Source organism: Schistocerca cancellata, chromosome 2 (assembly GCF_023864275.1).
Source record: "Schistocerca cancellata isolate TAMUIC-IGC-003103 chromosome 2, iqSchCanc2.1, whole genome shotgun sequence".
In the NCBI taxonomy this organism is placed as follows: domain Eukaryota; kingdom Metazoa; phylum Arthropoda; class Insecta; order Orthoptera; family Acrididae; genus Schistocerca; species Schistocerca cancellata.
Window position 1 is genome coordinate 970,136,059 of NC_064627.1, and position 15,954 is coordinate 970,152,012.

The 15,954-nt window shown below is 42.3% G+C and overlaps 1 protein-coding gene across 1 annotated transcript in view; it reads right to left on the bottom strand.

The window, feature by feature from the left end:
• The window catches only part of LOC126149010 (serpin B6-like), a 112,799-nt gene that overhangs the window by 56,550 nt on the left and 40,295 nt on the right, over positions 1-15,954 (bottom strand). The window contains exons 2-3 of the mRNA XM_049915788.1: positions 15,742-15,849; positions 1,154-1,333 (exon numbers count right to left, since the gene is read on the bottom strand). Of these exons, the coding sequence (XP_049771745.1) occupies positions 1,154-1,333; positions 15,742-15,846 (285 nt within the window). The 5' untranslated portion in view covers positions 15,847-15,849. The remainder of the gene's footprint in view (positions 1-1,153; positions 1,334-15,741; positions 15,850-15,954) is intronic.

A 15,954-nucleotide genomic window follows, 5' to 3' on the forward strand; every position in this document is an offset into this window, starting at 1 on the left:
ACTGGGTGGGGGGAATCAGACGCGAGGGAGTAAAGCAGAAACAGTAGTGTTTCATTTAGCGACCTCCTTCCAGGCTAATTGCTCCAAAAACAATCTTTCAAAACTTTGATTCATTATTGAAGTCTATTAGACTTCTGGAACGGATCATTAATTTCTGGTGATTTTAACGTTAATTTATTGAAGGGATCTAACGAGTAAAGTGATCTAGAGATCTTACCCGAGTTGCTTAAGACAGCAGTACCCTTATAAATCCTGAACTCATGTATGAAGCGGAAGTTAAAGGGACTCATGCCAATCCTGTGGTGAACGGTTTGTCACATGTTGATGCACAGTCACCTAACTTAGCTACTTGTACACTTCAGAAACACACAAAAGAAACACTGAAGCTGGTTAGTCACAAGAATACTGAATATTTCGAAGGAATCTTTAAAAAGAGTGTTGACTGGGCTGAAGTTACAATGAGCGTAATGCTAGCTAAAGTGAACATATTTCTCAATTATTTCATACCCATTTGGGAAACAAATTTTTCCGAAACAGATCAATGTAACAATTTGTGTTCACTAAAGAAGCCTCAGTTCACCGCAAGTATATGAGCTGACAGCTCGCGTCCGCCATCACTCCACCGAAATTGTATTTCTAGAATCTTCTCTTTTCTTTTTTGTAGCAAACAGGCAGAACCAGAGTTAAAGTCAATGTTGTCAGCTCTCACTGATACTATTTACAGTCCTGAAAACCCGCCGTGTTACAGCCGTGGTGCCTGGAATGCTGTCGAAGAGGAAACAAAGTGAGACGTCACTTCCACGAATCACACAAAGGTTTTGGGATAATGACAGCACTCAAGCGAAGCACCTGTTACTGTTCCACAGTAGACAACTCTTGACTGTTTCATGGTGACGCTGTAGAAACAAGCTTTTCAACAGATTTACTGGCTGTCAGACGTAGGCCGCAAACTGGCCTTTTTATGGCTTGTTGTGGTTTAATTTTAAATTTTCGCTTCAAATAGTAACGAACTGTATTGGTTTTACTGAGCTGCCAGATGCCTTTAAGAACACTTCAAACCTAACTCTTATCTTATGTCTGATTTACTGTAATGAGTGAACTATTCGACTTCTTATCATAAAGATTTATTTATAAATCTGTTTTCTATACTTACATTTAGTTGTCGCATTACTTCACTGAAAGCAGCCCCAATGACTTGCTTATTATCTCTTAAATGCAGTCCTCTCGCTATCTCGAATGCTGTATTTCCTTTCGCCCCAAGATACACCAGCACGAGTGCTATCTGTATGCTAAGAGGCGAGAAGAAGATGTTACCTGGCTGTGTCGATAAGTCCTGTAACAACCAAATACAAATATGCAGTAACGTTCTTTAACACGATCATATTTATTAATTTAACACTTTGTGTATGATTCCTGATCATATTTGTTTTTCACGAAACATTATACCAATTCGAAATACTGAGCAGGAATTTTTATACGTTAGAGGAGATACAACTGTCATTGCTCTCGTCAAATATACTCTAAAAAAACTACGAACCATGGGACAGAAATTGTAAATAAATAAAGCAATTACAGAAAAACTGAATAATTTATTCAAGAGAAAGAGTTCAACATACTGAACAAGTTCGAAAATGTTCAGATGTGTGTGAAATCTTATGGCACTTAACTGCTAAGGTCATCATTCCCTAAGCTTACACTCTACTTAACCTAAATTATCCTAAGGACAAACACACACACCCATGCCCGAGGGAGGGCTCGAACCTCCGCCGGGACCAGCCGCACAGTCCATGACTGCAGCGCCTTAGACTGCTCGGCTAATCCCGCGCGGCTGTTGAACAAGTCAATAATGCGTTGATCCAACTCTGGCCCTGAAGCTAGCAGTTATTCAGGTTAGCAATGATGTATAGAGTAGTGGGAGGTCCTCCTGATGGAGATCGTGCCAAATTACGCCCGAATCTTGTTGACCAAGGTACAGTTTGGTTCAAAAATGGTTCAAATGGCTCTGAGAAGTATCGGACTTAACTTCTGAGGTCATCAGTCCCCTAGAACTTAGAACAACGTAAACCTAACTAGCCTAAGGACATCACACACAACCATGCCCGAGGCAGGATTCGAACATGCGACTGTAGCGGTCTCGCGGTTCCAGACTGTAGCGCCTAGAACCGCTCGGCCAGCCCGGCCGACTAGAGTTTGGTAAGCACAAAGACAAGCAGTAGAAACTCACGCCGTGTGTGGGTGGGCATTATCTTGCTGAAATGAAAGCCCAAGATGGCTTGCTACGAAAGCCAACACAATAGGTCATCTCCAGATGCATCCTCAGCCTGGAATCTCGCTGACTGTAGTAGAATTGTCGTAAGTGATGAGTACCGATTCGAACTGAGCTCCGATGGCCAGTGAGGACGTGTCTTGGGACGCTCAGGACAGTGGTGGGATACTAATCTGACATGCTTCCACCATATGGCCCGACTGCAAGCCATCCTGAGCTTACATTTCAGCAAGATAATGAAGTGAGATTTCGTATTGGACTGGACTGATGAGATTGAAGGGACCAAACTATGAAGTCATCAATCCTGTCACCTTATATGTATTAAGCCCGTACGAGTTCACAGAGAAGAAAGACACAGAAAAACCCTGATGAGCCTTGTTGTAACCGAGGATCAATAAAACCGGAAGACAGAAGCAAGGGAAGGCGAGAGAGGGGCGAGAGGGTGGAGGTGGGTGAGTTGCTCTGAACATAAATTAGGGACATGTTATGTATGTGTGAGGTAACGAGCGAGTTGAGGCGCCCTGGAAATATTACGAGGTGCATTCAAGTTCTAAGGCCTCCGATTTTTTTTCTCCAGACTGGAAAGAGATAGAAACATGCGCATTGTTTTAAAATGAGGCCGCATTCATTGTCAATAGGTCCAAGAGATGGCAGCACCGTACGGCAGATGGAATTTTACCGCCAGCGGCGAGAATGAGAACTGTTTTAAATACTTAAAATGGCGACGTTTACCTTACTTGAACAGCGTGCAATCATTCGTTTTCTGAATTTGTGTGGTGTGAAACCAATTGAAATTCATCAACAGTTGATGGAGACAAGTGGTGATGGAGTTACGGATGTGTTGAAAGTGCATTCGTGGGTGCGACAGTTTAATGAAGGCAGAACATCGTGTGACAACAAACCGAAACAACCTCGGGCTCGCACAAGCCGGTCTGACGACATTATCAAAAAAGTGGAGAGAATTGTTTTGGGGGATCGCCGAATGACTGTTGAACAGATCGCCTCCAGAGTTGGCATTTTTGTGGGTTCTGTGCACACAATCCTGCATGACGACCTAAAAATGCGAAAAGCGTCACCCAGGTGGGTGCCACGAATGCTGACGGACGACCACACGGCTGCCCGTGTGGCATGTTGCCAAGCAATATTGACGCGCAACGACAGCATGAATGGAACTTTCTTTTCGTCAGTTGTGACAATGGATGAGACGTGGATGCCATTTTTCAATCCAGAAACAAAGCGAGAGTCAGCTCAATGGAAGCACACAGATTCACCGCCACCAAAATAATTTCGGGTAACCGCCAGTGCTGAAAAAATGATGGTGTCCATGTTCTGGGACAGCGAGAGCGTAATTCTTACCCACTGCGTTCCAAAGGGCACTAGGGTAACAGGTGCATCCTACAAAAATGTTTTGAAGAACAAATTCCTTCCTACACTGCAACAAAAACGTCCGGGAAGGGCTATGCGTGTGCTGTTTCACCAAGACAACGCTCCCGCACATCGAGCTAACGTTACACAACAGTTTCTTCGTGATAACAACTTTGAAGTGATTCCTCATGCTCCCTACTCACCTGACCTGGCTCCTAGTGAGTTTTGGCTTTTTCCAACAATGAAAGACACTCTCCGTGGCCGCACATTCACCAGCCGTGCTGCTATTGCCTCAGCGATTTTCCAGTGGTCAAAACAGACTCCTAAAGAAGCCTTCGCCGCTGCCATGGAATCATGGCGTCAGCGTTGTGAAAAATTTGTACGTCTGCAGGACGATTACGTCGAGAAGTAACGCCAGTTTCATCGATTTCGGGTGAATAGTTAATTAGAAAAAAAAATCGGGTGCCTTAGAACCTGAATGCACCTCGTATATGTCCGCAGTTGGGCCGGCCACACAGGACGCTCGTCAAAGCCACGGCTCGGCAACAACCACGTGGTCCCGAACGTTAGCTTAGCAACCGCGTGATGCCGCACAACGGCTGGTCCAGCCACGTGGCTGGGAATTCCATTGTGACGCTGTGTTAATGAAGGGTACATGCCGGGAGTGCCAAAGACGGCGGACTTTGTGAAACCTTAATGGCAGACATTTCACAGTTCGTATAGAAATTAATAGTAGCCAGATGAATCATGATACCTCAAAAAGAAACATGTACATTACTATTATTTGCACGACGATTCTGATGGTGTAATCAGATTTTCAATATATTTATTAGTTTAAAGTTTAGCATCTGACGGTAAATTATACAAGTAACACCAGCAACTAATTTCCAAAATATGAACGCTTCATCCGATTTTGTTGATCGCCGTGTCTTTAGAAAGCTACTAGTGTAAACCTAAATTGGTATGAATTATAGGCATGTAACTTGAATAGTACACCAGTTATTGGATGTCAAAGTGGCCGCTGACTATCTGTTTTGTTGGCAGAAGAGCCAACACCGTGTTACTAGAGGAGGCCGAAATGCACGCGTTTTAGCTCACGCAGGCTGGTGTGGGGAGGGAAGAACTATACTGACGTGAGGTCTGGATCATGACAAGGAATTAGAATGCCGAAAGCGGACGTAATTAGTTTGATACTTAACTTTAATCCATTAATGATGAACGTCGCTCTTGACGGTACATGATTCACAATATTATCTCTTCAGAATACATTCATAGTAACTGAATATGGCGCCTTGCTAGGTCGTAGCAAATGACGTAGCTGAAGGCTATGCTAAACTGTCGTCTCTAAAACTGAGAGCGTATGTAGACAGTGAAACATCGCTAGCAAAGTCGGCTGTACAACTGGGGCGAGTTCTAGTGAGTCTCTCTAGACTAGACCTGCCGTGTGGCGGCGCTCGGTCTGCAATCACTGATAGTGGGGACACGCGGGTCCGACGTATAATAACGGACCGCGGCCGATTTAAAGGCTACCACCTAGCAAGTGCGGTGTCTGGCGGTGACACCACACTATCGATGGCGTCAGACCGTAAGTACTCCACAGTTACACGAGGAAACGGTAGCAGCATGCTTGTAAATATATTTATTCGTCTATGTCTTTGTTTATAAAAAAATAGTTCAAATGGTTCTGAGCACTATGGGATTTAGCTTCTGAGGTCATCAGTCCCCTAAAACTTAGAACTACTTAACCTAACTAACCTAAGGACATCACACACATCCATGGCCGAGGCAGGATTCGAACCTGCGACCGTAGCGGTCGCGCGGTTCCAGACTGTAGCACCTAGAACCACTCTGCCACTCCGGCCGGCCTTTGTTTATATCCGATATATACTGTTCATGAAGAAATTGGTTAAATATTTACTGTGTGTTAGAAAGCACAGAGACAGGCTCCTGGCCTACCTTTTGCTTCTTTTCTTTTGATATATGTTTATTTAATTATTTATGTATTTAATAATGTGTGTTAGAGCGTATTTATGGTCCAGCCGTAGGAAAACTTAATTTCAACTTATTTAAATGTAAATCCAGTATTTGGTATCGTTCAATATTTTTGCGAGTGCACGTCGACTTCTAGACATGGAGGGAGCGCTCTAGCCTATCACAGCGCTCGTTACAAAGAGAGACGTATGGAGGCTGGGGATGAGCATCGTTTCCGGAGAGGACACGAGGAGGGGAGGGGTTTCGGAACGGTGTGGCGCGAGAGTGTGGCACAGGACACGGGAAGTGCTGAACGCAACGGCGCGTCGGAAGCGGAGTCGGGGAGACAGACTTGGAGTGTGTCCAGCGGTTTGCGCGTGGTCGCGACAGACAGAAATACTTCGGAGTGCTGACTTGTGAACTTGTGAGATTACCGTGGCTTTTACATTGAAGACGTAGTGCGCGTTTAGAAGTGAATATCTCGCGAGCTATGTTGTCGTTCATAACTAATTACGTGCAGTAGGAATCTATTGTTTCCCTGTTATTCAACTTCTATTTTATTTAATTGCTAGACCATCGACACCAATAAGTGTTTTGCAGAAATATACCGCATTCTCAAAAGTACTTCTGCTATCGTACTCATCATTTAAAGTCTTTAAGATAGTGCCTACAGATTTTATTTAATTGCAATCTTTCACTTATAAATTTATATGTTACATTCATAATTCGCAATTTCCGAGTGAGAGAAACCTTCGACCATTCGATTCATGTGTGTATTCTTATCGTATACTGTAGACTAAGCAGTATTTGGTCTGTAATGCGGTAACTACGTATCCCAGCCCCTAGACAACGACACCAGCCAAAACTTATAATATTGCAACGTAGTTGAGGGCCATACCAACACATCATTTCATTATTATTATTATTTGAAACCCCGCATATGGGAGAGACACCGTGTGCTTCCGACCGGTGCTTCCTCACTCTCCATTACCAATAATAAACTAATAATGCGAAGTTTATAGATACTCAGGAAAGAGAACAACGACGACGAGACAGTAAACCTGCGACAGATGTAGAAGAATTGAAAATCTTGGAAGGGCATGAGCTAGGCTTGACTATCAAGCGAGGGCAGCCATATGCCTGTGAGTCACAGCAGGCTATGTCTCACCCCTCCAGTCCTTATGTGGTTGACAAGGCCGATGTACCCTACCTCACAGACGAGTAGAAACCACCTTCAATGGTAAAATCCTATCAGCTGCTGTGCCGTTTAACATAAGAGGCAGCATCAGTAAGTTTAACGTTTGGCCACAACGTGTCCAAATTTGGGCAGTCTATTAGGATGTGGGACTCTAATACGAGGGCTGGAACTTTAATAGTGGCAACTATTTATTCACAGCTCGTACAAAAGAGATACGTGTTTCAAAGTTTTACTGACCTTAAATGTAGTCACCAGGATTGTGTATAACCCGTTGCCAGCGATTTGGAAGTCGTAGGATACTCTTAGCAGTGCCAGTTGTGTCGACAGTTCGAGCGGCGCTGTCTATTGCCCGGCGAATTTGTAGCAGTTCTGAAGCGAATGTCGTGGAGTGTTTCCTTCAGTTTAGAAATCGAGTTGAACTTACGAGGGCTTAAGTCAGGGGAGTGCAGTAAGTGGTATAACACTTAGCATCCCCATCAGTCAAACAAATCAGTAACAGCTTGCACTGTACGTGCGTGAGCACTGTCCTGCAAAATGATGGTCAGGACCTGCAGAAAGCATCATCACTTCTGTCTCTAAGCTAGTCGTAGTCTCGGTTCCAAAAATGACTTAAAGACGAAAAGAAGTGAAAAGTATTTATCCTAGCGATCATCACCCACAATGCGACAATCTTCCAAAGAAGAAGGACCACTCGCCTTTACCCACAAGTGAACGCTACAATCAGAATTTATCTTACAACGTCTACGACAAGACAAAGACAAACTCTCGTGCGGAAAAAGGTAGGAACCCTCACTAGCAATAATAATCTCAGAAACAGGTATAGTACGGTAAGCTAAGATTTCCCTAGTTTCAAAGGATTCCAAACCTGGTCTACCTGCATTGTTACAAGCAACGAAAGCTACAGTTAGCCATCCGTTACCCAAACTAGAGGAAGAAGAAACTTTCATTAAAGAAAAATTTAACCTCGCACCACAAAATAAAGTAAGTCCATTAATAAGAACAAACTGAGTAGTTTTACCAATATTTGCAATATCAAATTAAGTCATGTTATTCGTGGTGATTTATAATTATTGTGGGTATTTAAATATAATAGGATACTTACGATTTATGTAAATCTGACAGCTGAGCCAGAGATTGGCTTTATCACTGAACATTTTCGACGACGATAAAATTATGACCAGGACAGTTGAAAGTTCTTTTGCTCAAGATAGAGTCTTATAAGACTGTTGCACTATCTGACTCCGTTTAGATCTCATTCACTGCACAACGTGTCTAAAATAGTTCTAGTAACTGAGCAGTGGAATTTATGAACATTCAATTTTTCTCTGACGATGAATGTGTGCTTCGCATCATTATGTCAATACTTTAGGTGATTCACTTACTTTCCATGTGTAATCCAGATCCATATTTACCATGTCCTTCCCTTGCCTTACCTTGTGTGTGTCAGAATGTGAGTGAATGGGTGTTTTTATGTGTCTCCGCAGGTTTGTCTTGTGTCTGGTAGCTGAGTTGCTTTTCGTCTCCTGAGAGCACAGGATAACTAGCCTAACATAAGACTGTGGGATAACCAGCTTTGTATCTCTGACCTGGACAAAGAGGTCTATGCCTATTGTTCGAGAGTTATCTGCTTGTTAAGCTGGTGACGGAAACGACCCCTCTGGTCGCTTCTGTTTCACGTGAGGGTGCTCTGAGAGGAGCGGCGTGGTGCTGGCTGTTGGCGGGTGTGGTTCACAGCTCCTATGCAAGCCTTTTGCTGCCAGTGATGATATAGCTCGTAGCTTTAACTGCGGTCTTCATGTGTTCTAAGTTCTTGAGAATACTAAAGTTCTTCATTCTAACTGTAGTGTTCAAATTATTTCGTCTTAATGTGCTTTGAACTGTTCATGATAGGCATTGCTTGAGTTTAAGATCTTATCAGTGACTGGAGTTAGCTTTTTTCCCTTGGAAAATGGCGGTGTGGAGGGAGCTCCATGGAATACGGTTAGGGTGGGCTACGGTGCTTTTAATCTTATATGAATGTGAGAGTAATTGTGTCTTCGCGTGTGTGTGCGGTATTTCTTTGTATTTGTTGTACTTTTCCCTCACACGTACTAATTCCTGATTTGTTCTCGTATTGTCCCATGTGTTCTTTGTTCTGTGAGCCTTCTGCTCCGTTACTGATCTCAATACGTTGTCCTTACTAGTTTAATAGATCAGTGCCGGACGTGAATTAATTGAGCTATCACATTTTCGCCTTTTGGGGGAATTTTAGTAACTGCCTTCGTTTAGTGGGGACTACGTGTTCCTTTAGCCATTGGGGCCTTCTACCTTGCTGGTTTGGTATCATTTCGCGGTGATTCGCCTACATCTTCGCCTACATAAATACTCCGCAAGCCACCGTACGGTGCGTAGCAGAGGGTACCGTGTACCACTAACAGTCATTTCCTTCCCTGTCCCACTCGAAATACGGTGAGAGAAAAAACAACTGTTTGTATGCCTCCGTATGAGGCCTAACTTCCCGTGTCTTATCTTCGTCGTCCTTATGTGCAATCTATATCGGTGGCAGTAGAATCGTTTGGCAGTCAGCTTCAAATGCCGGTTCTCTGAATTATCTCGACAATGTTTCTCGAAAAGAAAGTCACCTTCCCTCCAGGGATTCCCATTTGAGTTAAAGAAGCATATACGTAACTCTCACGTGTTGTTCGAACCTACAGCTTGCGGGCTTTCAAAACTGCGCACCCTCCGATTCAACGTTGAAATATTAAAAGTATTGTCTTGTTTCGTTGTCTAGGGGCTGGGATACGTAGTTGCCGCATTACAGGCCAAATACTGCTGAGTCTACAGTACACAATAAGAATACACACATGAATCGTATGGGCGAAGGTTTCTATCACTCGGCAATTGCGAATTATGAAAGTAACATACGAATTTATAAATGAATGATCGCAATTAAATAAAATCTGCAGGTACTATCTTAACGCCTTAAATGATGAGTACGATAGTAGTATTAATTTTGAGAATGTGGTATATTTCTCCAAAACACTTATTGGTGTATATGGTCCAGCAATTAAATAAAATATAAGTTCAATAACAGGAAAACAATAGATTCCTAGAGCACGTAATTAGTTATGAACAACACAGCTCGCGAGATATTCACTTCTAAACGCACACTACGTCTTCACTGTAAAAGCCACGGAAATCTCACAAGTGCACAGGTCGGCACTCCAAAGTATTTCTATCTGTCGCGACCACGCGCAAAACCACTTCACACTCTCCACGTCTCTCCCGCGACTGTGCGTCCGTCGCGCTGTACTGTCCGCGTCCGGCACCTCCCTACTCTCCAGGACTGCCACACTCCCAGATACTGGTGGGCAGGTAATCGCGTATCTGTTAGAAATCACAGTGACTGAAAAGTCACAGATATCACAATAGCAACTTTACAGAATCTAACTGCGATTTCAGTCACAGTTAGCAGTCCCAAGTAGCATTTCACATTCAAAGCCGTGAGCCATCTGTTGGCCGAATGTCTTACTGCTTTCTGTGATTTCAGTGACAAGTCGCGACTAAAAGTCGCAAGTAGCAACTAAAAAGCGCAGTTGACATTCTTTTCCTAGTGCCATCTGTTGACCGACGTACGTACTTTGTTATGAGAGCCTTTTGCCTCACGAGATCGATGTGCTGTGTGTGCATATGAAGGGCTTATTTCAATAGTGGTACAAGTCCATTTTTGTTCATTTTGAGATACAGAGTCCGAAAGTTGAATGAGCGCTGAAAAATCTGCAGTTGAGATACCAGAAATATTCAATCATATGGCTTCTTGCTAGAGATGAACCTTCCTTTCTGTTTGTTTGGATCATTGATTTCAGAGCCATTAGAGACAGAAAAGTGGAGGTAATGGACTTGTACCACTATTGAAATAAGCCCTTCATATTATATGACAAGCACATTCAGCACCAGTTATGGTTGGTAAAACACAGCTGTGACTGAATGTATTATGTTAATAAGAAGAAACATGCCTTTTTCTCTTGAAAATATCAAGTGACCTAAAAAATATGTTTGATTCTGCTTCGAATATGACAGTTTTGGTTAATACTCCACATGCCTACAGAACTTTGCAATGTGAACACAACAGAACTCAGACATCTGTATAAGTGTAAAGAAATGAAAACAGTAGTATTCAGTCGTATGAATGCCTCCCTTTTGTTGCGACACAATTCAAGACTCTGGAGAAAAGTTTTACGCCTGGTGTTCTACTTGGTAACTGCACACACAAGAACTTTTTGCCGACACTACTACCACCAACATAAGTAAGCTTTTCCTGTGTTACTTTCAAGTCCGTACGACTGCTATTGGTCGCAGGTTCGAATCCTGCCTCGGGCATGGATGTGTGTGATGTCCTTAGGTTAGTTAGGTTTAAGTAGTTCTAAGATCTAGGGGACTGATGACCTCAGATGTTAAGTCCCATAGTGCTCAGAGCCATTTGAACCTTTAACCATTTTACTTTCAAGTAATGCAGTTAAACTATTCCTGATTTAACTGGAAGGTCTGTACTTTCCACTTTCATATCAACAGCCTCAAAATGCATATTCTAGACCTCAGGTTATGTTACAGGTCTGTGTCACACCAAGATTGTGGAGAAAGGGGATGGGGAGGGGACGGCATGTCACTCTCCAACAAGTGTTTACCAATAAATAAGTGGCGGAAAATTTACGGGTATAGGACGGATTAACATGTGGAAAATGAGATTTTCATTATTCATTCACTGTATTTAACATTTATTATTCCTTTAAAATCACATAGCAACTTCAATAAAACACAGTTTAATCACTCATTCTGCAAACGTATTTCATCATTATGGCACTTTTAATCTGCAAATCCTCTAAGACCTGTCTTGAATCTTCACGATTCTCTCTCAAAAGCCTTGATGGGGATAGATACGTACAGCAACCAGTAATCAGAGTCGGAGCTGTGTCTGCAAAATCACAAGGATTATTAAACAATTTTGCTGTCACTAATTACAAGCAATGTAATTGACAGTAGTATTGCTAATATTTGCTGTAATGAAAGCCACTCAATGGGCTATATTTCACATTTGCAAGAACGATCTCACTTAAGTAATTAAGTTCATCGAAACACTTAGAGACTAACCTCTCGTCTGACGAAGACAGTCTAAAGACGCAGTGGCAATTTCTCCAGATCTGTTGACAATGATATTTTGAGTTATCACTTTACTCAGTGATTGAAATGTAGTTCGGGTTCCTGTGAACAAAACAATATGTTAGAATTCATTTTCTAAACACGAACTATTGCGGCACTGTATGTCTACTTACTTGTTAATTACACTATTAATATTTTCACAGTTGTTTCTTTAATACAAAATTAAAGCCAACGGAAGAACATACGTAAAACATACTTACTAATGACAGTTTTGTTGAGATGTAATTTTCTGCGTGGACAAATGTAACTTTTTCATACGGTGGTAAGTCGCAGAAAACGCAGGAGTCACAGAAATCGCAGAAATAGAAGTTGTAGAGTGCGGAGGGATACACGATCTGGATTCCTTAACTGCGACTCTTAACTGAGACAAATCACAGTTAAGAATAACAGATACTGAAAAGTTGCATTCACAGAAATCACTGATATCCAGTTTAGCCCATCACTACTCCCAGAACTACCTCGTGTCCCTTCCGGAAACTCGCTTCCATCTAGTCTCCCCAATCACGAGCGCTGTGATTGGCTAGAGCGCTCGCGCCATGTCTTCATGCCAACGCAGTCACAAACATAATGAAACATATTCGGAATACTGTATTTACATCGAAATAATTGAAATTAAATAAAAATTCCTACGGCTGGACCATAAACACGCTCTAACATACAGTATTAAATACATAAACAATTAAATAAACACACATCAAAAGAAAAGAAGCAAAAGTTAGGCCAGGAGCCTACTGTCTCTGTGCTTTGTAACACACAGTAAATAATTGACCAATTTCTTCATGAATAGCATATATCGGATATTAACAAAGACACAGATGAATCAATATATTTATAAGCAAGCTGCTACCAAAATGTTCAAATGTGTGTGAAATCTTATGGGACTTAACTGCTAAGGTCATCAGTCCCTAAGCTTATACACTACTTAACCTAAATTATCCTAAGGACTAACACACACACCCATGCCCGAGGGAGGACTCAAACCTCCGTCGGGATCAGCCGCTCAGTCCATGACTGCAGCGCCCCAGACCGCCTTTTTTTTGTCTTATTTTGTTCGTTTTCGTTCGTTGTATCTGCTCGGGGCGGACGTCGCAAGACACCCTTTTCAGTTCACTATTAATCCATTAAATCAGTTTTTTTTTGTTACAGTGGGCAGCTAACCCCCTGACCGAACACGCTGAGTTACCGTGCCGGCTCGGCTAATCCCGCGCGGCCATGCTGTTACCGTTTTTTCGTGTAACTGTGGAGCACTTATGGCGCTGTCGCGATCATTAGTAATTGGCCACTTTAATCTCCAATAACTCATGTACTATTCAAGTTACAAGCCTGTAATTTACACCAATTTAGGTTTACACTAATAGCTTTCTAAAGACACGGCAATCGACAAAATCGGATGAGACGTTTATATTTTGGAAATTCGTTGCTGGTTGTTACTTGTATAATTTGTCGTCAGATACTAAACTTTAAACTAATAAATATATTGAAAATCTTATTACACCATCAGAATCGTCGTGCAAATAATAGTAACGCACGTGTTTATTTTTGAGATATCGTGATTCATCTGGCTACTATTAATTGCTATAAGAACTGTGAAATGTCTGCCATTAAGGTTTCACAAAGGCCGCCATCTTTGGAACTCCCCGCATAGACATCTAGTTCATCGACACAAAGCACCGTCCTCGTCACAGCGGAATTCCCAACCACGCGGCTGGACCATGCGCTGCGGCTACCCCTCTCGTCCGGCTAACATTCGGCACCACATGTTTGCTAACGAGTTCGGCTCTGCCGCGCGGCTCGAGCGATTGACGCCAACTCTGAACTTAGAATATTTCCAGGGCGCCGCAACTCTCCCGTTACCTCACAAGTTAACGAATCTAGCAGCCCGCCTCTGAACTGCTTCGAAGTCTTCCTTCAATCCGACCAGGTACAGATCCCAAGCGATACTCAAGAACAGGTCGCACAAGCGTCCTATATGCGACCTCCTTTACAGGCAAACCAATCTTTCCTAAAAGTCTTCCAATAAATTGAAGTCGACCATATGCCTTCCCTACCAGAGTCCTCATATGATCGTTACATTACATATCGCTTTGCAACTTCACGCTCAGATATTTAAACGACTTGATTGTGTCAATCAAGACGCTAGTTATACTGTATCCGAAAATTAATGGTTTGTTCTTCCTACTCATCCGCATTAACTTAATTTTTCTAAATTTAGGACTAGTTCCCATTCATCACACCAACAGGAAATTTTGTCTAAGTCGTCTTGTATCTTCCTACATTCACTCAACTTCGATACCTTTCCGTACACAGCATCATCAGCAAAGAACTGCAGATTGCTGCCCAACCTGTTCGCCAAATTATTTCTGTATATAGAGAACAACAACGATCCTATGACACTTCCCTGGGGGCACTCCTAACAATACCGTTGTCGCTGATGAACACTCGCCGTCGAGGACAATACACTGGGTTCTGTTCATTATCTTTTCATGCATTGATTCACGATCTGTCAATTCTTGTAGTCGTGTTCCCTCATTGATTCTACACGTTTCACGATTTTTCGTCTGTATCTTATTCGAGCAGTTAGATGTGTGACTTAGTCCACCACGTGGACAGTTCGGCTCCTTGCATGTCGTGTGTGCGAATTCTCATGTCGTGTATTTATGCTAACAAGATGTTCCAATCGTTATAAACCCCTCTGTGGTTGGTGAATGCACGCAATGGTGGCGGTTTGTTCCTCTGAACTTCCACTTTTTCGTGTGGATCTAGACTGGATGAATGAAGTCATGTCTGTCCTATTCCTTTTCCTCTCTTTTTTCCCTCAGGTATACATAGTTAAATTATGAAACGTAATTTCATCTGATCAAGGCACGTTAATTTAGTTTATGTTCAGGCACCAGTTAAGAATATTGATAGGTGTCTACCCATAATTCTTTGTCGCTCTCTTTGAATAAATATGTTTCGTGCATCTTGTTACCTTAATTACAGCTTACCAAATAGCTACCCACTTTGCAAGTTAATGTTTTCAATGCCTTTATTGTTTTAAGTACTAGCCTGGTTTTATATGCTGCACAAAGGGGCAGTGATATCGAAGTAATGTTCTCAGAGAGGAAGTGCATAGGACTAATGTGCCAAATTTACAAGTTCTTGATTAATTATTCGAGTTCATTTAACAATATTATGTACTCTGATTTTTACGTAATTCACTTCAGTTGAAATTTTCTTTTCTTTTCTTTCGAGCACGCAGTCTGATAATTTCCAGTTCAGTCTTTTCTCGTATTGTAGGAAGGGATTACGCTGGTAGCGACCCTGTAATTTAATTGAACAGTTATCTCTTGTAGGAGGTTTAACCACTGAGTGCGCACAAATGCTAAGTATGCATGCAGACTGGTACGTAACCTACGTCACTTCAGTCAAGCACCAACAGTAAGCTATTCGACCAGTGGATTTTTTTCCCCTGGATCTACCCTAACTGGCAGTCCTTTTTGGGTGAAGAAAATTTCTGGGTTACTACATCTGTAGTAAAATTAATGAACGGTTTATCACATTTTTATATCAAGATGAAAGCGAAGAAAGGTCGTCTCCCGTTGGTAATACATCGGGAGCTACGTACTGTTCCATGGAAGGTACTTCATAGAATCACGTCGCATCAGTCGCAATATGAAGTCGGTGATGCTGAACAGACGCACATTTTCTTCAGAAACCCATGGCGAATAAATGTCATTGTAATGTTATCTTTTAAAATGCTTACCTGATAGAGATTAAGTGCGAACCCGCTGCTTGCTCCGGATACTGCTTGAATAGGAGAAAATTCCCGTATCGCTCCGAACTGAGAATACTCGTAGCTCTCCACCATCGTCTGCAAAGAAAGGAGAACTGGTAAGTAAATCCGAGTCAATCTTAAAGCATTATCATACTGAAGAAATTGCAGGAACTTCATTTTCAAGAAGGAGACATCTTAATA